General features: G+C 41.2%; 1 protein-coding gene across 4 annotated transcripts in view; it reads left to right on the forward strand.

Moving 5' to 3' along the window:
- The first annotated feature begins 299 nt into the window (after nucleotides 1-299).
- TBC1D14 (TBC1 domain family member 14) overlaps nucleotides 300-22,945 on the forward strand; it is an 83,055-nt gene continuing 60,409 nt past the window's right edge. The window contains exons 1-3 of one of the 4 annotated variants that reach the window (XM_072406472.1): nucleotides 390-405; nucleotides 3,059-3,209; nucleotides 10,865-11,588. In XM_072406472.1, the coding sequence (XP_072262573.1) occupies nucleotides 3,164-3,209; nucleotides 10,865-11,588 (770 nt within the window). In that variant the 5' untranslated portion in view covers nucleotides 390-405; nucleotides 3,059-3,163. Of the gene's footprint in view, nucleotides 406-2,494; nucleotides 3,210-10,864; nucleotides 11,589-22,945 lie in introns of those variants that run through there. The other 3 variants (XM_072406473.1, XM_072406471.1, XM_072406477.1) reach the window with 3 other exon arrangements.

The following is a 22,945-nucleotide window of genomic DNA, read 5'->3' on the forward strand; positions in this document are numbered from 1 at the left end:
ACAGGTCCTCCCCTCAGGTGATGACGGGTCCTCCTGTACCCGCCATGTTTCCTCAGGTGATGACAGGTCCTCCTGTACCCGCCATGTTTCCTCAGGTGATGACGGGTCCTCCTGTACCCGCCATGTTTCCTCAGGTGATGACAGGTCCTCCTGTACCCGCCATGTTTCCTCAGGTGATGACAGGTCCTCTTGTATCCGGACGGCCCAGTCTCCCAGCTGGCGGCCTGTAACCTGTGAGGCGGGTGGGGGCGGGCTGACACCGGAGGAGGGGAGGAGGACAGAGCCGAAGAAGCACCTCCCTTCCAGGAACAAGAGAAGCACCTGCAGCGCCGGGCTCTGTGTCCCCAGCAGGCGGAGGAGGAGGAGGAGGGGGGCACCGTGCACCGACACCCCTACCCGGGACAGGTGTGTATAGAGGCCGCTAGGTGCACCGCCCGGGGATTGTTTACCTTCTCCGGCAGCAAGTGAGGGGGGGGCACCGGGGGGGGAGCAGAACTTCTCTCAATGTCAGTGCTTGGTGTGGGCATGGAAGTTGGCAGCCAGGGAAACTTTCCTCAGGGATGGAGGCTGGCACAGGGCACACAGGGGGTTGGGGCCAGGCTGGCACACTCAGGCTTTGTCATGGTGGTGGGTGCTGGGCACCAGGCCTGCAAGAACCTGAGAATCTGCATCATGGGGTGAGGGGGGTTGGCATCCAGTAGACCCCCCCCCCCCCCCATCAAAAAGTAGAAGCACTGCCATAGATCTAAGAAGGGTTGGACCCCCAGCCATGTTGGTGTTGTTGTCACACTGTTGTCACCAGGAAGAAAGTGATTATCACTTTACAAACTCCATATAGCTGCTTCAGCTTCCATGCAGCCTCCCCGCCATTGCAATCATCACCAGACCCTGCAACCCACCTCACCTGCATGTGATGAGTACAATGGTGGCCAGCGGGGTGTCAGTGCCTGGTAAATGCCTCTGTGGCCCTAGAACTGCCCTCAGCATGACAGGTAAGGGGAAATCTTCTGTTCTGGGGACAACAAGTTTGGTGGACTTCCCCTGACTTCCTGTTGCATCTATAGGACAGGAAGTGAAGTTCCCTGGGGGAGGGGGGGTGTTAACCTTCTTTAATCTAAAAACTGTACATGCAGTTTAAAGTTTACCTAGTGTGTGTGTATGAGGTCGGACATTTTTCTGTGTTGCAAGATGTGATGCACCTGTGTGCAAGGATTTTAAAGGGAACCTGTCATTGGGTAACTGGTGTGCACTGACATGGCTGGCTGATAAGTGGGTAGGACTGGCATATAATAAGGTTTGGTAACCTGGGAGTGGGTCACCTCTAAAAGCAGATCCCAGCCCAGTCAAAGTGTCTTTTCACCTCATTTCAGAAATCATCTTTGTTTTAAATGAAAACATTCATTGGTGATACTCCAATGATGTCCTCGTTCACAAACTTTCTGCTATTGGATGACAGCAGTCTCTTGACTTAGCTCCTGCATCGTCACCCTTTTGCATGCTCCCCGTCATGTTTTGCAGCCATGCTTCACCCTCCCTATTTTCAGGGTGCCAGGACGGAGGAGTGAGGTGCAGCCGACCCTGACGCATGTGCATGCAGAGGGGAAGTGATGCAAAACGCTGCAGGAGATCAAAAGCACTGAGACAAAAACAGCATTTTATGTGAAAAAGAGAGATTTGTTTATGATACTCGGAGCTTTAGCAAAGTGGAATTGATCTGGGGACATCCTAGGCGGGCATTCAGGGGCCATCAGGCTTGGGTGGTGTGTAGCCATTTATGTATGTCCGTAATATTTGACCGCCGCCTTCTTATTCTTAGGAACGCTTTGGACTTGCTTTGGGATCGAGCGATTCTGCGGGGTTCCCTATAGCTGGCACCTTGCCATCCTCTGTTACTCACACTGCAGAGTTGGTCCCTAAAGAACCAGCATCAACACATTCGACAGCCGGCAGTGATTGGTACCTGTACTCACTTCTGCCCCTAATCATTCTCTATGGGGCTACTACTGGGAGTAGCCACATGTATTATTTCCACTAAAGTAGCGGTCTCCTGACATGAGGAAGCAGTAACCACACCGCAATCTGATGGCTAGTGTAAAGCTGGCCTCCTGGAATGCTAGTTTTCTGGCGCTCATACAAATTCATTAGGCGGGATTTAGTAAAGCTCTCCAAGGCTTTTATCAGTGAAGCTGGGTGATCCAGCAAACTTGAAATGGATTTCTTCAAAGTCATTTGCTAGCAAATGTTTTCAATCCTAGATCACATCTATTCCAGGTTTGCTGGTTCACTCAGCTTCACTGATAAATTGTATCTTTAGCCTTGGAGAGCTTTAATAAATCAGACTCATCGGCTTCAATACTGCCTGACCAGGAACAAGTATGCAATCAGGTGCTGTGACTCCGCATGATTTTTCTTGGTGTGAGTAAGAAGTATTGAATTGACACCCCATGGCATTTTTAGAGGCAGGGGAATAATGGAGGACTGTTTTGTTTAGGAAGTGCTTGTCAGTGCATGCAGTTTTGCCATTCATTGTGAATGGGACCCCAATGCTTTGCACAGAAGAGCCCACGGCTCTGCAGCAAACTCCAACACATGAAAAGGGGTCATGTGTGTTTTATCGTGTGTTGTGCATGGCAGCCCCTTTGTAATGAATGTAGTGCTTACATTCACAGTGAGCCCCAAACAGGGACTTGTCAGATGTAAAATGGATGAGCCTCAAAAATATTTTTTACAACTCCACAACAGTGCTAGTTCCAGGATCGTACAAACCATCCTGATCATCTGCAGGGATTGGCACCGCTTCTCTAGAACAAGTTTGCACCGTAAGAGCCAGCAGTGACATTTTTGAGGCATCTCGCACTTATTTTTTTCTTTCTTTAAATCCTATTGTTATATCTTAACATTTTTTTTGTTGGGGTGAATCATCATCCTGTGGTTTAATTTAGACAGACCTTTGCAATATAAGCAGCAATTTCATATAATCCTTTGAAATAACATACCCACCACATGCTGCTTTTTGTCTTCTTGGAATCAATTACATTTTTTCCTTCTTTTGTTGCAGGGTTCTTTCACAATTCCAAAAAAAAAAAAATGGCTTAACCGACATGCACGAGCCTCTATCCTGCTGTGCCGCACTTTCCTTAAAACTTTTGAAGTCTGACAGGCAATGTCACAGCATGAGCTGCAGAAGAATGGAGGTCACCACTGCCAAGGTAATGCCGGCTTCCAGCATTTCCAGTTCATCAGCCAGGCAGAGCAGGGGACCCTATCTGCTTCTAGTGTGTGCCTACATGGAAGCTTGTGGAATTATGCTTCGTCATGTGTGGCAACACACAGCACCAGGGCCCAGAGGCCGTTGTTAGCTGCATCCTTCATGGTTTTGCAAGGTTGTGGGCTGATTGCCTATTTCTTCCCCTTTTCATGGCACTTTTGTGTTCATCCTAAACATTCATCACATTGCAAAATCATTGCCTGCTGCCAAGTTCAGGCCTTTGCTGTGACATTAGACTCAGCCGGCTTTTCTTTCCAAGTTTTTTGTTTTGTTGCAGTTATGTAGAGAAAGAATTGCTAATGCTGGCATCTGTTAGCCTCTGATGATAATCATCAGCCAGATTTTTGGTGTATGGATTCTGCTGTGGAAAATGTTTTTAAAAGAGGTAAAGACCAGTCCAAATAAAGCCAATATTTCAGGTATTGGGAGAAGCTATTTTTTTTTTAAACCCATTTACTGGTAATTTTTTCTATTTCTCTGTGACTCTGCTGGGGAGATTTTTCTACTCATGCTGTTCCTCTGATAACCATACAATGTCACTGGGCAATGAAGACAAACAAAAACATTCACCATAACTTCCTGTGCTGTCCCCTCATTTAATTCTAACCCTGCTGGGTGTCCGTGCTGAAATAATCAGATCTTAGGTCATTATTATGCTACAGTGAGACATCTTTGTAGTCGAGCACAGATTCAATTTTCTTCTGCATTGTATACAAAGGTAAATGCTTTGATGTCATTGCTGACATTAGGGCACTTCCTGTCTGTCCAGGGGTAACTATCAGCTTTACCCTTCACCTTTCAACAGTAATGGATATCTGTACATGTAATTTTTTGCTTTACATGGAAAGGTTGCATCTTAGCTTTCACAACCTGATCTAAATCCTTGTGTGACCATAAAAATGAAAAAGAAATGAAGTATAACATCATGGAAAATATTCAAACGATAAGCAAGAATATGCTGTATCCCCATTTCTGCACCTTCTGCCCCATTCACCCATCACTCCACCAAGTCACCTCTTTTCTTTTATTATCATCTACACCTCATTTACTCTCAACCCCATTCCCTCTAACTTACTATGTGCCCATTCCTCTACCCAAGTCCAAGTTCCAGGCACCAGCTTCTCTTCCTACTTTCCGATCTTTCTTCATCTTGATTAGCCTGAACAGCTAAACTCCAGGACTTTTTCGGTGGAGTTTCTTCAATACTCGGCTCATTCCCAGCAGCACATATGCAGATTTTTATTTATTTATAGGAGAAAGCAATCAGGCAGGTAAATTATGTTTTATTGCAAAATAGACATCACCTGTCCCTTCTGCAATTAACGCCTGCTTCAACACAGAACTTTAGCATCGGCTCACCTTGTCAGTAGGCTTATATTTTGATGCAAATATCTCGGGATGTACCCCTCATGTAAAATCTGAGTGCAAGAAACATTAAAAAAATGCTTTTATCTAGAAAATAATACATGTATCCAAATCTACCCCTAAATTAAACCTCTGTGCGCCTCCCTACCATTGTGATTGGTAGGGCCTCTGCAAAATACTCTGGAACGTAAGATGGCATACTGAGAAGAATACTCTGGCAAACTGTGTTTATTTCTAAACTTAAATTGTCTAAACTGTTTTAAACATATTCCTAACATATCCAGGTAGTTTTCTGTGTTTACAGACATTTTGTCATAGTTTTTCTAGAACAATTCATTAATTTGCTCACATCCCCTTGGACAGATAGACATACATGTGAGGTTTGGAAAAGGCAATTTGCCCAATATCGAGCTGATGTGGTGTGTATGAAGTATGGAACATCTGCGTTCTACAAGTGTGAACATGTCAGAGCTGTGTTGCTGGAGTGATGCAGTCAGATGAGAGCGGAGCCAATGCTCTAGGCAGTTCTGGCTTTAACAATGAAGGCTCTGCTTCCTTCCAGGCTTTAACATTGGAGCCTACACTTGATTTTTGTCTGCACCACTGTGTGTCACATTTGTGGAAAAAGCTGGAAATGTGTTAAAAGGGAAACGTATGTTTTATTTATAGATTGATTCTGCAACAGCTCCTCTTTAACAAAGTGTGTCACGTGTTTTCTTTGCACCAGAATTCTTCACAGTTAAAGTGACACTAATGTAGGAGAAATATGGCAGCTGCCATCCAGGACCTTCTAAAAATATAGGGGTGTGTGTCTTTTATAAGATTTAAAATAAATAAATAAATACCACCCAGCACTTCTTATGTTGCTGATCAGCTGCCTTTGGTAAGATGCTACGAGTGGCATCATCTACCTGCAGCACCCTACCAGAATGAATAAGGGTGGTAGTAAGCGGGCGTCCTTCAGTTGGCTCATACTCTTAGGCTTTGTACACAGGTCAGATAATTCTTGACCGATTCTCACCTCAGAGCTAGTATCCGACAAGAATCTGGCATGTGTACAGCACTTGTCCGACATCATTCATGGATCAGTCTTGGTGGATCCACGAACGATCGTAATACAAGTGAAGGAGAGAGCACAGCAGGGTGTGATTTCCCCCTCTCTCCCTTCTCCATAGAGCAGGACGGCGCTGTGTGTACAGCATTCATCTTTCAGTCTTTTGTGGTTGGAAAGGATTGTGAAAGATCCTTTCCAAGGACACAAGATCTAACGTGTGTATGCATCCTTACTGTCAGCTTTGTCTTCACGAAGCCTGGACTGAGGATTTGATGACAGCCAGCTGGGCAGGACCTGAAAATTACTGCCTAGGGAGAACACTGAAGTTACAGCATTAGGCAGCCAGGGAACTAGCATTCCCACAGAATGGCAGTCTGATTTTATCTCCTACTCCAGTGTAGTGTGACAAATGAATCCTTCTTTATATGTGACCTGGTACCAGCATCTTGCAATCCATGTACAGCAGGGCTGGAGTTTGAAAGGTAGTAGCAGTACAAATTTGCAATTGGTTCGTGGGCTGACCAGAAGTATCTTGATTGGGAGCCCCGGTATTGTGACCCAACTCTTCAGTAAGCACCCAAAAACAGCAAGGTGGTTACTGTAAAGTGCTGGGTGATAGGAGAGAGCAGAGTGACCAGGAGATATGTTTATTATCTGATTTTGTTAATTTATCTTTAAAAATAACCAATTCTTTTTATCTTATTTTTGACTTCTGTGTTCTGTTTTAAGGGAATATTAAAAGCTAGAAGATAGAGCAGTTATTTTTGAAATATGATTTTAGCATGCAGTATGTGTGCTGGGTATCCTCCAGGCACCTTGTGGTTCTTTCTTTTAAGCTATAATGTAGCCTTTAAAGTTTCGACTTGTTGCAGGTTGACTTTTAAACGCAACAGACTTCCTGTGAGTAATTCTACTTAATGACACTTTGGTCATCCAACTTCAGCCAGAAATGACTGGAGCACTTAGTTTGGACTTCAGAGGAGTGCAGAATAAATCAAAATCTCTCCAGGTGGAACACTTACATCTGTGCTTAAGTAAGTTCTGTGATTGTAGACTGTACTTGCTTGGGTAGGGCTCTCGTTCTTGCTGTATCTTGTAATTGTTGTTTATGGCTTGCTGTGTATAGTTTAGTTTACATTATTTTTATTACTCACTCTTGTTTGCAAGGCAACTTTGTTCAGAGGTATGGGAAATGATTCTACATACAGTGCCTTGCAAAAGTATTTATTCCCCTGTGTTGAACCCAGAAGCTGGTGAGAAGAAATTGTGGTGGGTGGCAGCCCCTGTGTTGTGTCCAGTTTGACACCCCAGCCATCTCCATAGATATGAATTGGAACCGGTTGTCACTGGTGCTGCAGAATCAGGGGCCTTTCAGAACAGATCTATATACTGTATGTATACAAACATCGTGCCGCACAGTGAACACAGGAGGACCAATTTCAAATGATTGTGTGACTTTTGAAGTTTATTGGTTGGGCCAGATCTTTAGGGGTTTCAAAGAAAAGTGGATGAATACATCTTTTTTCACATTTTCCTATATATGCCCATTTTTCCTTCTATTTCTCTATATTTCTTTATACAGCAGAACCCTGGTTATCCGAGAAATCAGATAACTAGGAAATTCAAAAAATGGGCACCCTACAGCTCCGCTTTCTTGATTGCTCCTGCAGCCCTAGTGGAGCTGTGGCATGTGTCCAGCATCCAAGAACACATACCATAGCTGTGCTAGGGCTGTGGGAACAATCAGGAGAGCTGAGCTGTCAGGAGAGCAGACCAGAGATTGCTCTGCTCCGTGATTGGCTGAGAAAAGGGAAACACTGATGACGGCTCAAGCGAATCAGCCATTCAGAACTAGAGTTGAATGGGGACAAGTCTCCCCATTCAATTCTAGTCATGAATTGCTGAGAAACCTCAGTTTCAGAGTAACCTCCGTTAACCGGAAACTACACTTATCCTGAATCAGCCATTCCCCATGGGTGCCGAATTACTAAGGTTCTACTGTATTTTTCTTAAAGCGTACCTAAACTCAGAAATTTCACTTTACATAAAAGGTAGACATCCCTTTTATGTAAAAAAAAAAAAAAAAAAAAAAGCAAACTCCCAGGAATTGAGAACACCACCAGGAATTATGGAAGCAATATCTTGCCATTGTGTTTTGTATCTAAGATGCCATCCAGACTCTCTTAAAACTAAAATATCATTGGCGAATTGCCCGTCAGGCCAAACTTTTTTTCTAGTTTTAGTTTTATGTTCAAGCTTTAAAATCTCTTTCGCATTGATTTCTAAAATTGTTTTTTTAAATGCAGTTCCCTTGCCCATCTGTGATGGCAATATCTGCAAAGACACATAAAGAATGCCAGCTGTCGAACTTTCCTGGACCCTCATTGTGCTCAGTTGTTTGATCTTGTGGTCCCTGCAATACTTCTGTGTCCCTTGTATTGATGATGAGCCACATAGTACTATACTTCCAGATATGTCTATTTCTAAAGATTCTTCAGCTGCTTTTTTGTTCTTCCAGCAGAAAGTGGTGAAGAATTGGCCATAGAATCTCTTTAAAGTCGCTTGGATTTTTTAAGTCACTTACCATGACTTGTTAATAATATAAAATCTTTCATTATTTTAATAGGTATTCCACACATGAGCTGTGCTCTCTGTCATGATCCTGAAATAGAAGATGGGCACATTTTATATAGTTTTCCTATTAATGGCTCCCTTGGTTTAACAAAACAGGAAAAATTGACCCTGGGTTATATTTACATTGTCATCCATTTAATTGATACGCTTGCGAACATTTTTTATATTTAGCTCTTCTTGCCACATTGTAAATGTATGTGAACTTTTTTAACGCGCTGATGTGTGAATGTTCTTTGCAGGACAGCTTGTGCCTGAACTTCTGGCTGGTTCCTGTATTTATATTCGTACGTCTAACCTCGAAACTCATTGCTTTTAGCAGTCCTTAGTTCAGTTCTTTAATTTGTAATGATATGAACGTTGCCATGCCAACTTTGCCTCCAGTCCCGTTTCTCAATTTTTTTTAATTCTCTGTGAATCGAGTCAAAAAGTCATGTATAAATATTTTAAAATTTATTTTTGATCCTTTCTGCTGGGTACTCATGCATTTTAGTTAGCATGAAATGTATTACATCAACACAAGGTCAAACAGGCAAATCCATTACTTGCATTCGATGTCTGGGTAATAGTTTGACCCAGTTAATAAACTTTTTTCCTGAAACCGTAATGCTCAATCTGCTGCATCAAATGCCTGGGCAGCAGCTGAGAGGGCAGCAGTGCAAAATCTCTCACACAAATAATACATTTGGGGCACAGTATGTAGAAGGTAAGTACACTGGTTGTATGTTTTACTCATTTAAAATCGTACAAATAAAACAAAGTTTATTTTATCAGGGTTTTATTTGACATCCTTGTGACTCCACAGCAGCAATCTTTTGGCTCCTATTGGGCTGGTATTTGTATGCTACGGAAGAGGCAATAGAAATTAGCAATCCTTCTAATAAATGATTAAACAGGATGTGAGTTGTGTGCCAGATAATACTAAATGCTAGTATATTTCCTTCATTTTAAATTAGCAAAAGTGTGCCTGCTTCAGAACAGGAAAGGTTGGAAAAATACCAGACAATGCTGCAGAAGAGTGATGGGGGGTAACAGTGGCAGAATGTGCAGGAGGAATGATGACTGCAGAGAGAAATGCAGAGTAGAAATTTAGGGGGTCTGACTGCATGCAAGTGAAGAGGGGCTAAGGTTTGGTGGTATGACAGAGGGCAAAGGATTACAGAGAGGGCATAAAAGTGTAACGGGTATGACAGCAGACAGGTACAGAAAAAGATTGTTGGGAATGTGTAGACTATGCAAGGGAAGGTACAATGTACGGGGGAGAAGAGTGCTTAGTTTTTGGCAGCAGGCAGCCTATGCAGGAGAGAGAATTACAGGGTGAGTTATGGGCAGGAGAAAAGTTTGGAGCTTGTTTCGGGGGGAGCATGCACAGGAGAGTTAAACAATATGGAGGGTATATTAATGAACAGTATGATGAGAAAAGTTGTTGGGGGGGAAAAAATGGCTTGTATGATGGGAAGCAATATACGCAGGAGAGGAGGATATGGGGTATGTCTGGCAATATATGTAGTGTGCTGTGTATAACAGAAGGCAGTATGTACGGAAGACATTAAAAGAGATGGTATATATGTAGGAAAGAAGTACAGGGTAAAAAGGTGGTAATAATCTTATTAATAATAAACTGGATTTTTTATAGCGCCAACATATTATGCAGCGCTGTACATTAAATAGGGGTTAAAAATGCCAGACTGATACAGACAGGGACACAGGAGGATGAGAGGACCCTGCCCAGAAGAGCTTACAATCTAGGTGAAAAGGGGTGTGGAGGAATAACGAGCAATATGTGAAAGGTATGATGGGGGAAAAGTGGGATGAAGAGAAGAGTGTGGAGAGTATAAAAGCAATTCATCTTTTTACTTCTAAACTGTAATTTAGTCTTTCCAATTAAACAATTAAACAATATCCATACAGGTGAATGTTATAATGCATTTTGCACTCATTTACAAAATGAAATAATTAGGGAGCAGCAGAATGGGAGCTGAACTACAGAGGGTTCTAGTAGATAAGGAATAGAAAGTTCTACTAAACCCAAAAAATAAAAATGTGGGACCAGGCAGATCCTTTATTGCAGAAAGGACAGATAATTGGCTCTATTTATAGAACAAGGAATCCGACATTCCCTCATGTAACTCTTCCAGGTCCATGTGTTTCAGTGGCAGTTATTGGTTAGGAGAATGTCAGATTCCCTATTTTATAAAAAGAGCCCTTTGTGTCTTCTGCAATAAAATAAACGTACCTGTCTGATTTACAATTTTTTATTTATGCTAACTTGTTCTCATGAGCACCGCCATCTTTATTCTGTCCCTTTCAGGGTGTTGGATCTTTAGCCATCTTGACTCCACGCCAGAATGACGTAACTACTGCACATACATGCAGGAGTTCATTCAGTCCTGGCAGCCTCAGGGGAGGCTAGGATGTGATGGGTGGGGAATGAGCGCTTTAAAATAGTTTTAGTAGTTTTTTTTTTTTTTTTTTTGGTTTTCTATGCTAAATATATTTTTATTTTATAATAAATGCTGACTAGCCTTTTTCTCATTTTGTCATAGGCACCTCATGGTCTAACATGAATAAGGAGTTACCAGCAAACATCAGGAACCTGGCGTTTGTTGAGGTCCATGACATCAGTGCTGACAACGATATTCACCATCTTGGCAAATTGAGCCGCAAAAATTCTCAATCACTCGCCTTCTCGGATTTAGACAGCAGTCAGTTTACTGCAGTCATTGAAAGCAACAGTGTGACGTCCTTGGACTCTGGTATTCCAACCCTTGAGATTGCCAACCCGGAGCCAGTCCAATGTGCTGTCAGATCGAACTGCGTGAATGGTGCTGCAGGTGATGACAGAGTCTTTCAGAGCTCTAAGAGCATTCCCGGTGGAGGTGGTGGTGGTACTCCATCTCTAAGGAACTCTGAGAGTGACCATGTCATCTGGAAGTCGTCCACCTTTCCTAGATCGGGATATGACACCGCAAAGCTTTACAGTCCGACCTCTCTTAACAGGAGCGATGATATCTCTGACTGTAGTGTCTCCAGCCTCAGCACTGACTTTTCCACCACATTGTCTGTGAGCAATGAGGACATTGTGGACTTCTTGGTGACAAGCAACTCCAGTGCAATTGTGAACTTGGAGAATGATGACACACATTTTTCAGATGTGACCTTGAACTCAACGAAAGACAGCACTGATAGTAATTGTAAGGGATTCCCAGAGGATGCAGGACACGACAGCAAGATAAAAATATTGGGACCAATTAGTAACTTCTTTAACAGGTAAGTTCACTTTATTAACATTTAATTGGTCATCCCAAAAGTAATATTGCATTAGGGGCAGCACGGTGGCTCAGTGGTTAGCACTTTGGTCTTTGAAGCGCTGGATCCCAGGTTCAAATCTCAGCCTGGACACTGTATGCATGGAGTTTGTAGGTTCTCCCTCTATTTGCACGAGTTTCCTCCCACATTCCAAAAAAACATGCAGTTAGGTTAATTGGCTTCCCCCCAATATTGTCCTTAGACTGTTATTAAAAAACATATGGTAGGGACATTAGATTGGGGGCCCCTTATGAGGGACAGTTAGTGACACAACTATGGACATTGTAAAGCACTGCGCAGTAGATCGGTGCTATATAAATAATGTGTAATAATAATAATTAAGGAACTCTGGTGACTTTGAATCTCTTGGGGAAATATAGATGAAAGATTCTCTAAACATAATTTTTTCTTGACAATTCCAAGTTTGACATCTTTTAGCATTTGTTACCTACACTGCGTTTTCCATAATATAACCTAAATAAAAAAATCCCACAGAGTGTGTGAGATATATTTACATAAAGGATAACAAGTGTGATAAACATGAAACCTCAAGCCTAGCTGAACTTTCACTTTCATTTCCAGTTGCTCCAAAACAAAAACAGTGCAGTCCTTAAATTGTTTTTTTTTACAATAGTGTGCTAAGAAAACCCAGTGGCTTTCTTGCATGCTACAGAGACAGATGCCTGTTCTCTTTGTAAATTATAGTGATCTCTTGCTGAGTAAGGCTTCGTACACATGTAGGTTTTTTTTTTTTTTTTTTTTTTGCAGAAAATGATTTGTTTTATCTGTCAGTGAAGACAATAATGAAAGAGCAAGTGCTGTACACACAGCTTCTCATCTGTTCTATGGAGAAGGGAGGACAGTTGAGCAGCACCCAGCTGTGCTCTCCTTTATTGACATGGATAGAAGTTGTTCCCTATCGGTGTTCGTTGATGAACAGTGCCAGCTGACTGTTATACACATCTTGAATGACGATTATCTCATATGTGTACACAGCCTTATACCTGTAGCTCTGCAGTTAGTACAGCTTCTGCTTCCTGCTGGCTCGGAGAGGTGTCAGACCTCTGCAGAGGAAGCACTGCTTCCACACAAAACTTTAGGTCAAAGACCGTCTATTCTGTTGTGGCTTTGTTGGCACATTTTAGATGTTCCGATTATGAAAAAATGTTCTGCTATGCTTACCAATATATTATGAGGTTGAATATTGTGAAAGTATCTGTGTTGGCCGATTGAATTTGTATTTTTTTACTGTAAATCTCACTACATTGTCCAGTTGGCTGGGGTAGGATGAGTCTGTGAAAGATCTGTACTATGTTGGTGGAGGTAAGCAAAGCCAAGTATCCTGACTATGATGTCTGTTAGGGGGTTATTATTATATTATTATCCAGTATTTATATAGCACCAACATATTATGCAGCACTGTACAATGTCCATAGTCATTGTCACTAACTGTCCCTCAAAGGAGCTCACAATCTATTGTCCCTACCATAGTCATATGTTTTAAGTCTAAAGACATTTTTGGGAGGAAGCCAATTAACCTTTTGGGGGTGACCACAAGATTGAGCTGCTGCTCCCAGGCACATGGTGGCAGTTTGTTATGCGCCCAGCTTTGCAGATTTCCACCGCAGGTATAAAAGGGGCTTTAGTTGTTATTAGAACAATGATTTATTTAGTCAATTGGGAAGTGGCCAAAGCAAATACTAATTGGCCAAATACCATAATGAAAACCAGCTTGTGTTTTTCCAGGAATATACATACTTTGTAAGATGTTGATAAATCTTTGTATCAGTTCAATGTTAAAGTCCAATTCACTGTTGGTGATTTTGAAAGATGGGTTTTGTTGTTTGTGTTCTTCAGGCCCAGATATTTTTATTCTTTTCATATTTTTTTTATTTATTTATTTTGTACATGGGATGTTTTCATGTGGAATGTTCTAGCATACTTGCTTGTGGCCATGTTTCTGAGTATCTACAACCTACATTTATATAAGGAGTACATTTTGGAATCTGGTACATACAGAACAAGAGTCTCCATGAAGTGCTTCATATAGCGCAGTACACTGATCCCTCTTCTGTTTTCAATACATTTTATTGGTTTAAATAACAAAACGAATCAAAATACAATCAGTGTACATATAGATATTACAGTATAGATTCCATAAAAATTATATTGGGGGGGTGTAAATAACAAATACTGAAAAAAACACAGTATATGAACCAGGGGTACAGAAAAAAATAGGGACAGGAAGCAGTGAAAGAGTGACCCCAGTAGACTTACCAACTAAAGAACAAAAAAGGTGCTCTAGTTTTGTTTCTAAATCTGAAGACAATATTACTAAAGGTGATATTTTATCTTTTTCATTTTATACAATGTGGTGCACTAAAAGAGACTACCTACAATACTATGGGGTCACATCACTCTTAACTGCACAAGGCTGTATAATATATTTTAAACAAATGATCTTGCTTCCAAACATCAATGCTTGAATGACATAATACCAACCTAATCATCAACCACTATTTGAACAAATACATAGATGCGTTACTGATAACGTTCTATCCTTCTGATGAAGCCTATTGGTGAAATGCATTAAGGACTTTAAAAGTTATTGTGTATCATTACAAACCATGTGATTACTGAATTGTCATTTTTTTGCATTTTGCAAGCATATATTGTTTTGTGATACGTTTTTATAATATTGTATAATAAATTACAACAAATTGTTTTTTTAACATATATTGTGTGGTTAGTGTTGATATTTGGCACCTTAAAAACCCATGCAAATTTTCCCTGTTGGGAAAAGAAAACCTTTTGAAAATTCAGAGGGGACAAGGGGTTATCAGGGATATATCACAACCTGTAACCATACAACAGTGCTACCTTTTACCAAGTCGCAATTTATTGTAGGCATTGAATATTGAATCCAAGGCTCTCATATGGCCAATAAATTTGTGGTGGGTATCATTTAATGTGCTTGATGGTTGGTACAAATGTTATCGACAAGTTTAACCTCGTGAAATGGAAGGAATTGTTTCCTCCATAGTCTGCTTTGCTGTGATTAGGATATAGGTACACAACTTGAATTGGGCATTTGGTTAGGTTTGATGGTTTGAAGTGCAATAACCCCAACCCGGGGTCTCTGCGTTTGAAATAGACTGTTCTACAATCTAAAAACCCTCCGCCAAAATTATATTAATGGCATTAAATAGTTTGACTTTGATAACTATCATTTCTTATTTGGTCTTAGATTTGAATTAAATAAACCCATAATGAGTGAGAAAAAGCAAACAAATATTTTGCATTTCTTTAGTAATACCAAAGATAATACAACTATAACTACAATATAATAGTAAAAATAGTAATACTTCACTTAACTGTGAGCTGATCAATGAATCAGAAGCTCCACTGTCTTTGTCAGGCACCATTAGGAAAATCATTATTTTAAAATGTATTTATCTTTTTAAAAAAAATCATATTATTGGTCTGTTGGATTAAAAATTATGAATTTAGTGGTCTGTGAGGTACAAAAGGTTGGCGACCTCTGCTCTATCACAGTGACCCAATCCTTGTGATGTACAATGTTTCAGGCAAGCTAGAACCATATACCAGCGACTAATCCCTCTTCTGTAGGATGAATGTACTGTGCTGGGCTCTAATTATCATTTAAGTTAATGCAGACTATAATCACACAGATACGTGTCTCTCAAAGAGCATTCTTTTCACTGCAGCAACCAGGCAGGGTGATGGGTCATTGATTCCCAGGATAGACCTGTCTGCAAAGACCCTAAGAGGATTATCAGAAGAAGAGTCCTTATATCAGCTCTTTGAATGCTGGCTTAGTGAACAGATGACCTGGTGAATAAGAAGGTGGCTCGTTGCTTCCTGTTGTTGTTGTGTGTTTTTTTTTTTTATGTGGTTTACAAACTGATAATAGCTTAAGATCCCTTGGTTACCATTCATGTTCAAACTTTATTTTTCAGATATTGCCTGCACTCAGTGTGCTGTTTTGAACAAATGGCAAATATTTTCATTGAAATTGAATACTTGCCCCAGGCTGCTCAGCTGATTGCTCATTTCCCTTGTTTTATATCAGTGTTCTTCCGAGCACCTTTTAGCTGGGTGCACCACCTGGAACGTTTCGGCAACCACCAAGCTGTTTTTTAGGTGGGTACTGATGAGTTGGGTCACAAAACAGGGTCTTCGACCCGCCTACAATTTCTTTCCACCCAACTTCAAAAAACTTCAGGGTTAAGTACTGTATTAAATGATTGGTTTTACAAGTAGATAGTTTTAAATGATGAAACCTATGATGTAGGAGCAGACATAAGGAGGTGCAAAGTGTGCCACTGCACAAGAGCCCTGGAACCTCCTCAGCCAACAGGGACCCCCACAGATTGGTTGGGGGGGGTGTTGTATACAGGGCAGCATTCTTGGGTACGTCCGTTACTGCCGTTCTCAGCCTAGGTTCCCAGGAAATCTATGGTTCCCCATTAGTTGATGTAGTAGTAGGGTTTAGGTTGCTACCTGAACTTTGGCTGATTGAGTTCCTTTCTCATGGTGCTTCCATAGTTGTTGGTGCAAGGCCATTTGGCAGAGCCAATAGGATGACACTAGTGTTTCTTTACCTAGTAGTCTTCACGAGTGTTTCTTACCTTCTATCTAGTAGAATGGCATTTTGACTAACACTGACAAAGGTCGGATCCTTTACTGATTATCACTGCAATGGGGGCATTTCTCATACTGACCCTCATTGAATTTTTATTAAAGGTTCACTGAGACCTTCAAATGGAAGTAAACCCAATGCTAACCCAAAACAAAAAAAACACACCTTCAATCCCGCAGATCAGTCTATCCGCCGGGAGGTTTCTTCCATTGGGTCCTGCGTCTTCCCGGTATCCGTCTTCAGGCCAGTGCAGGGGAAGCCCCAAGTGCCGCCATCTTTCTCCTCTCTTCTTCCGCGTTCTTCTTCCCACGTCACCTGATCTCGCACTGCGCATGCGTAAGATCGGGTAATGTAGATTGGGAAAAAAATTTCCGATCTCACTGCGCACTAACAGACAAAATTTTTACTTTAAAGGGTTGTCTACCCTTTTATGTAAAGTAAAAATTCAGAGGTTAGGTACACCTTAAATTTATTTCAAGGTTTCCCTTGGGATAAAAAGGTTGAGCAAGGGCTGATCTACAAAGAAAATGTGTGGGTTCCCTATAGCATCCTGTTTCTTTTCAAAAATCAGAAATGACTAATATCTAACAAAATGGCTTTCCAGTAAACTATTTTTCAGCAGACCATCGAAAACAAAAGATTCTGTTGCTAATTGCACATTATCGGTGGGCAGTGCTATAATTTGTTACATCTGGGCAACAATTCTATAAATGAATGAGCAAATGTTCTGGAAAGTGTTTGTGTGTTTTTATTAGTATGGTTATTTTTAGACGGTGATTGTTTTGCATTTGTGACGTTGCCTTAGGCTGCGTACACACGTGCAATAATTGTCTTTGGAAATTTATCTTTCACCATCCTTTCCAATGAAAAAAGAATGCATGATGCATGAACGAGTGTTGTACATACAGAGACGTTCTGCTCTATGGAGAGGGGAGCAGGAGAACAACACTGCACACTCATTATGATCGTTCGTGGTCTGTGGATCCGCCAGGGCGGTCGTCGGAACGGTGGATGATGAGCGCTGTACACACACCAGATTCTTGGCCTTGAGGCGATTATCGGACAAAAATCGTCTGACGTGTGTTCGTAGCCTTACTAAACTATGGTCTCTAAGCTATATTATATTTGTTACCTGCCATTAGGATTATTTTTTCAATGTTGCCACTTTTTTTTCTACTTCTTCCTGAAAATCTAGAAAATGGCCATTGTTCTATCTTATTGATCTGTATGGTGGACCCTTGTGATCTGGGCCCTCTCGGTGAAGTTCACTATTTTTCTTTTAATTCTACTGACCTAGTAACTGGTACAAGGACACTGTCTACGGTTGAGTCTTGAAGGTTTTGTTCTTACACTGTCATCTTCCGTCTCTGTTGTCTTCGTAACAAATGTACTGAAATGTTTCCAGGCAGGAAGTTACATTCATTGATAGCTGTGTAACTGCACTCACAACCGGTAATGGAATATAAATAGAACTGAAAAGATGATTGGTTGGTAAGAAATGCATATTCTGCAATCTTTTACCTTTGTGATTTTTCTGTTAAGCTGAAAGGAGAAGTGGAATTTAAATTGAAATTAATGTGGCCTAAAAGGTGGCAATGCAGCCATGGGTAGCATGGTGGCTCAGTGGTTAGCACTCCGGCCTTTGCAGTGCTAGATCCAAGGTTCAAAACTCGACCAGGACACTATCTGGATGGAGTTTGCAGGTTCTCCCTGTGTATACTTGGGTTTCCTCCCACGTTCCAAAAAACACATGCAGTTAAGTTAATTGGCTTCTTCCCAAAAATGTACCTCAGGCTGTGATAATGACAATTGACTATGGTAGGGACATTAGATTGTGAGCTGCTTTGAGGGACAGATAGTAACATGACTATGGGCTTTATACAGTGCTGTGTAATATGTTGGCGCTTTGCAAATACTATGTAATAATAATATGTAATAATATGATGCTAGCTAGCAGGTACAGTACCTTGTGGTGGGCCATCAAATCGGCCCCTGTGATGCCTTTTGTGATGCTCATTAAGCTTGTCTTTCAACATTTAATTTTTAGTTTATTTTTAACTTCTGCCTCTGGCTTGCAACACTGCTTTTATGAACATCTGAGTGCATACTTTCCGTGTAGAACACAAATAGAAGTCACAGAATTATATTGCCTGGGACCATACTCTGTCATTCCTTGCACCATATAAACACAATACATACACAAGTGTGACGATCATTGAAGGTGGAACAGAGGCTCAACTTTATTTACAGTGCTCGGGGATTCCTGTGTGTGTCAGCGCAAGCAATTGCCCTGATTTATTAAAGTTCTCCAAGACTGAGGACGATAGACTGTCATGGGGAAACCTGGGAGATCCAGTCGTAGAGAGCTTTAATAAATCGGTGTACTCAAATAGGCTGTAGTTTGCAGCCAGGCATGTGCATGGGAGAGTGGATACGAGGGAGCAACCTGATGGTTAACGTAACTACATGCAGAGTAAGACTGGTAGTTTTTAAAGATGATTCCCTATTGAATAGCAAACTGGATAACAAACTGGCCTGCAGACATGGTACCTTTTCAAATTTAGGATCTTAAGGACCCATTTGATTAACTGCAAATAGTTCTAATGAAGGTGGGTATATGGATTTTTCACTATCGACTGTTGGTGCTTTAAATTGTTGGCCCTGTGCTCTCCACAAACAGCCAAAATCATAACATAAGTTACAGCATTGTTGCTAGTTTTTTTTTCTTAAGATTCATTTAACTTGATCCCATGTTATGCTCTACAGAACTTGCAGATACATTGAGGACCCCCTGCCAGACTTTGCTACTCTTCCTCCAATGTATTTCACCCGGGATAGGTTTTGATTGTACAGATAAGGAATTGACGCAGAGTAGAGACAATTTTTTAATGACCAATAAAATTTAAACCTGACCGGGGTTGACTACCCTTCTCCACCTTTTCTCCTCTGTTTGATCAGGTAACGTGTACAGTTGGTATATTGGTCTCTGTCATGTACACTGATGTGTAGAGGACCCCAGTGTTCTCCCCAGCTCCTTTTAGCTGGGTGGACCACCTGACACTTTTCAGCAACACCCGGCTGTTTTTTGGTGTCTACTGATGAGTTGGGTGACAATACAGGAGCTGCCACCCACCTACAGCTTGCTTTCACCAAGCTTAAAAAAATGACTGGGTTTAGCACTGGCTCTTAATATCACCACAAACATCCCACTATTTCCTGATCACCCTCTCCACCCGTTCTCCTCCTTAGCTACCTTGCATCAGTTTGATTTTGTTCTCGGCCCAACAAACATGTAAATTATAAACAGGCCAAACCTGATCTGTGACATGAATCCTGACTCCCAGCACCATGCATTGTTGTTCAACAGTAAAACACATAAACAATTCATTATTTGGCTGCTGCTGCTTTGTGTCTCTTTTTCGACCTCATTTCTTTCCATTATCTGTCCTGATCTCTGTTGGAGGGAGACATCAGACCTGACTTTCTGGAAAAGCAACTGAAGGCAGCAGTCTAGGGCTCCCTGTATCACTGTAATCATTGTTGAAGTGTGCTTTGCCATGTAAACTCTGAAACATGTTGTGTTTTTGTGCAAAATATCTCTGGGGTAGATTCACCCAACATAATACTAATGAAGCCTAAATATGCACATAACTTTAAATGAGACTTTAGTTTCTTTTTGGAGCCCACCACATTCTATTAGTGTCAGCAAAGATATTTCCACAAATATGTTTTGGTGACTTCAAAGTAAAGGACTTGCAGATCAGCCACAGTTGCACCTAAAGTTTCACATATTACTTCCTTATCCCTTTCATGGTGCAGCTCTCTTTGCCCAGCACCATGCAATAGCTCATTCATACCGGTACCAGTCCTTAACCTACTGGCTTTAACCAGAATTTGCACAGGACTCTTTTGTTGGCAATTGGTGGCCAGTCACGGTAACAGAACGATCAGTAATATCTAAGGACATTATTATCATTTTCTTTTCAGCCCCCTACAAGTGATAAGGATGGAAAAATGTATTGTGGTGGTGATTAGAAAACATTTTTGACTTATGTGTCAGTGTTCTCTCCAGCCCCTTTTAGCTGGGTGCACCACCTGGCACTTTTCAGTAACCACTTGTTACTGTTTTTGGGTGGTTACTGATGAGTTAGGTTACAATACAGGGGCTGCCACCCACCTACAGCTTCAGGTTAAAAACATTTCTGGGTTCAACTCCCCAAAGAGAAAAGTCAGGAAAAAGGGAAGGATAATTCAAACGGGAACCTGTACAAAGCTCAATACACGTAGCTGACCTTTCAGGCTCTATAGGAAAGTGGTAAAATGTCAGGGCAGTTAGAGTAGCGAGTAATCTGAATGCAATAGATTGATGTCTGCCTTAAAATATTGATTTTATTAAGAAGTGGCCATCAGCATAATGAGGATAGTCCACCATAGTCTAAGGTAGTGTGTGTCAACCAGGGTTCCTCCACAGTTTACTAAGGGATTCCTTGGGTAAAAGGCAATCTGTGACTCCAGGTCAGTTTTTGTGACACAATGAATCATTTTCTACAAGGGTGACATTCCTAACACTGGCCAGCAATGTAAGAGGAATTCATCCTACTGACCACCACACTAATGTACCGTGAGCTGTGGATATTCTAGTAGAGGTTCCCTGGAGATCTAAAGGCTGTTTCAAGTATTCCTCCATGTTTGAATGATGTGGAAAAGCTGATTTGGGGTCTAAGGTGAGAAACAACCCTCTAAAAGGAATGTTTATAGTCGATCCAAGTGAAAATCCAGACAATACTGTTTGTTTGATACCAGCGATTGATGCTGTACCATAGTTAACTTAAATTGGCAATTAGAAGCTCCATTTACTTGATTGGAGCAACTGATCACCAGTTCATGTGTCATGGAGAGCTATGATTGGCACTGTTAAAAAAAAAACGATTAGTGGCCATAAACTTACATTACAAGGAACACTTACATTACAGGAAAATGAATGATTAATGGAAAATGTTAGTCTGTGTTTTTGGAATGGATACCACCAATCTTCGTTATGGCTTATGCCATTCTCTTCTTTTAAAGTGACAAATACTTTATAGCAAATTTTTTTAACAAAAAAAAAAATAGATTATATGTGTACAGACAGTACCAGGTCCTGTTTTGTCTCCTTATAAATATACGGTGTCCTACGAACAACTGAAAAATCGGTATACAAACCAACCACTTACTATTAGTACTAGGTGAGAAAATACAAAGTGAAAAAGGGAATTTTTTCAGGCTCCAGACAATAGGTTGCTTGCTTCCTGTTGTGTCTTGGGGGGGAGAAAGTATGATGATGGAGCTATATAAAGCCATAAAAACTAAACCAGAAGGTCTAACTCCATTCTATGCAATTGTGAGAAAACCCATAACACCAGTGCAGTGTGACTTGTGTACATACATGATCCAGTATCCAGTCTCTTCCATTAGTGGATGATTTTATCAAGAAGAATGTCTTAGATCTGCTGTAGCCATTCTGACTCAATTGTCTCCCTATATGCGGAAGGTGTTTTTCCTGTTTGTAATGTGACTTTATATAAATTGTTTATGTTTAAGTCTGTTACTCAAATGACCCTAAATAATTGATTAATGTTGTTGGACAACACCTGGTTTAGGCTAAATTTAGATGACGTCTGGGTGGCTAACCAATTTCATACACCCGATTTCAACCGCTAGACCGGTGTTTCTCAACCAGGGTTCTTCCAGAGGTTATAGGGGGTTCCTTGAGCAATGAGCCGTTTGTACCTCTCAGGTCAGCTTAGGTGACACCAATGATCTTTTTGGCTATCTGCTGGGGTGACATTCTTCCCAATGACCAGCAATGTAAGAATTCTTCCTACTGATCACTAATGTACTGTGGGCTGTGGATATATTAATTATAGAAGGGGTTCCCCATGGTAAGATCTAAAAACTCTGCACTAGACATTGTATAGCATTTTTGAAAGGAATTTGCAAGCTTTGCTTGAATGTTTGGAAGTGTATGGACGCATTATGTGGCAGATTCTTCTAAGATGTATACTTCTACAAAGAGTATTTAAGCCCCTCTAATTTGTTTCAGTAATAATCAGGGTATTGGTGTGGTTGGGGTCTGGTGGACAGAGGTGAATCACACTACCCATTGAAACTTAGACTACATACACACGTCAGATAATTCTCATCTGATAATCGCCTTAGGGCTGGTATTGGACGAGAATATGGCATGTGTACAGCGCTTGTTGCTCATGGATCTGTTCTGGCAGATCCACACATGAGGAACTATTATAATGAAAGTGAAGGGGAGTGCAGCGGAGGTGCCACTACGTCATTCTCCCCCGTTCGTTCCGTTTTTTGTCTTTGAAAAAGGATCGTGAAAGATCCTTTCCAACAACAATAATTGCACATGTGTATTTAAACATTTTACATTAAAAATACATCTGCACGGGAGAATTTCTCACACCTCTGCAGCAAGTCGCTGCCTTTTATGCACCAAAGATAGATTTTCTTTGTGCAGCCTTCCTTTATTATGTTGGGTAAAGTTCACCTGTCACATTCATACAATAGATTCATCTCTCTGGTTAATCTGCATCCATTCACAACGAGAGCAAAAGATGAGTGACGAGTGTGCAGGCTTGGTGACTTTCTAGGAATCGGT

This window comes from Pyxicephalus adspersus, chromosome 3 (assembly GCF_032062135.1).
Source record: "Pyxicephalus adspersus chromosome 3, UCB_Pads_2.0, whole genome shotgun sequence".
Taxonomy (NCBI): domain Eukaryota; kingdom Metazoa; phylum Chordata; class Amphibia; order Anura; family Pyxicephalidae; genus Pyxicephalus; species Pyxicephalus adspersus.